This window comes from Priapulus caudatus, unplaced genomic scaffold (assembly GCF_000485595.1).
Source record: "Priapulus caudatus unplaced genomic scaffold, Priapulus_caudatus-5.0.1 Scaffold6874, whole genome shotgun sequence".
Taxonomy (NCBI): Eukaryota; Metazoa; Priapulida; class Priapulimorpha; order Priapulimorphida; family Priapulidae; genus Priapulus; species Priapulus caudatus.
In genome coordinates this window covers 1-420 of record NW_014583935.1, presented here as the reverse complement: position 1 = coordinate 420, position 420 = coordinate 1, and the positions used below count along the sequence as shown (strand labels likewise).

The 420-nt window shown below is 55.2% G+C and overlaps 1 protein-coding gene across 1 annotated transcript in view; it reads left to right on the top strand.

Annotated features, from left to right (window-relative positions):
- Nucleotides 1-353, top strand: part of LOC106820104 (protein FAM166B-like) — a gene marked incomplete at its 3' end in the record, with an annotated part of 4,973 nt that extends 4,620 nt beyond the window's left edge. The window contains exon 3 of the mRNA XM_014824659.1: nucleotides 132-353. Within this exon, the coding sequence (XP_014680145.1) occupies nucleotides 132-353 (222 nt within the window). The remainder of the gene's footprint in view (nucleotides 1-131) is intronic.
- Between the last annotated feature and the right edge of the window lie 67 nt (nucleotides 354-420).

Here is a 420-nt window from a genome sequence, read left to right as displayed (position 1 = left end):
TCTCTCTCTCTCTCTCTCTCTCTCTCTCTCCTCCTCTTCTTCTCTCGCGCGCTCTCTCCCCCCTCCCCTCTCTCTCTCTCTCTCTCTCTCTCACACACACACACACATACACACTCTCGCTCTCTCTATAGGTTACACTGGATTCATTCCCAAGGCGCGTGGCTTGATGGGTATAGGCTACCCTGTGGTCACCAACCTGGCACTGCTAGACTTTCAGACTGAGATGGACAGCCACACAACGAACTGCAGCCGACCAGTGATCGTGGAGAGACAGAGCGCATCACCGAAGCTCACCAAACCCGTCTATCCGACCGACTCCGGTCTCGTACCGCACTACACGGGCCACATACCAGGTATGCACGGTGTTTCTATTGGCTTCTCTCTGCTGTTCCCCCCTCTCTCTCTCTCTCTCTCTCTCTC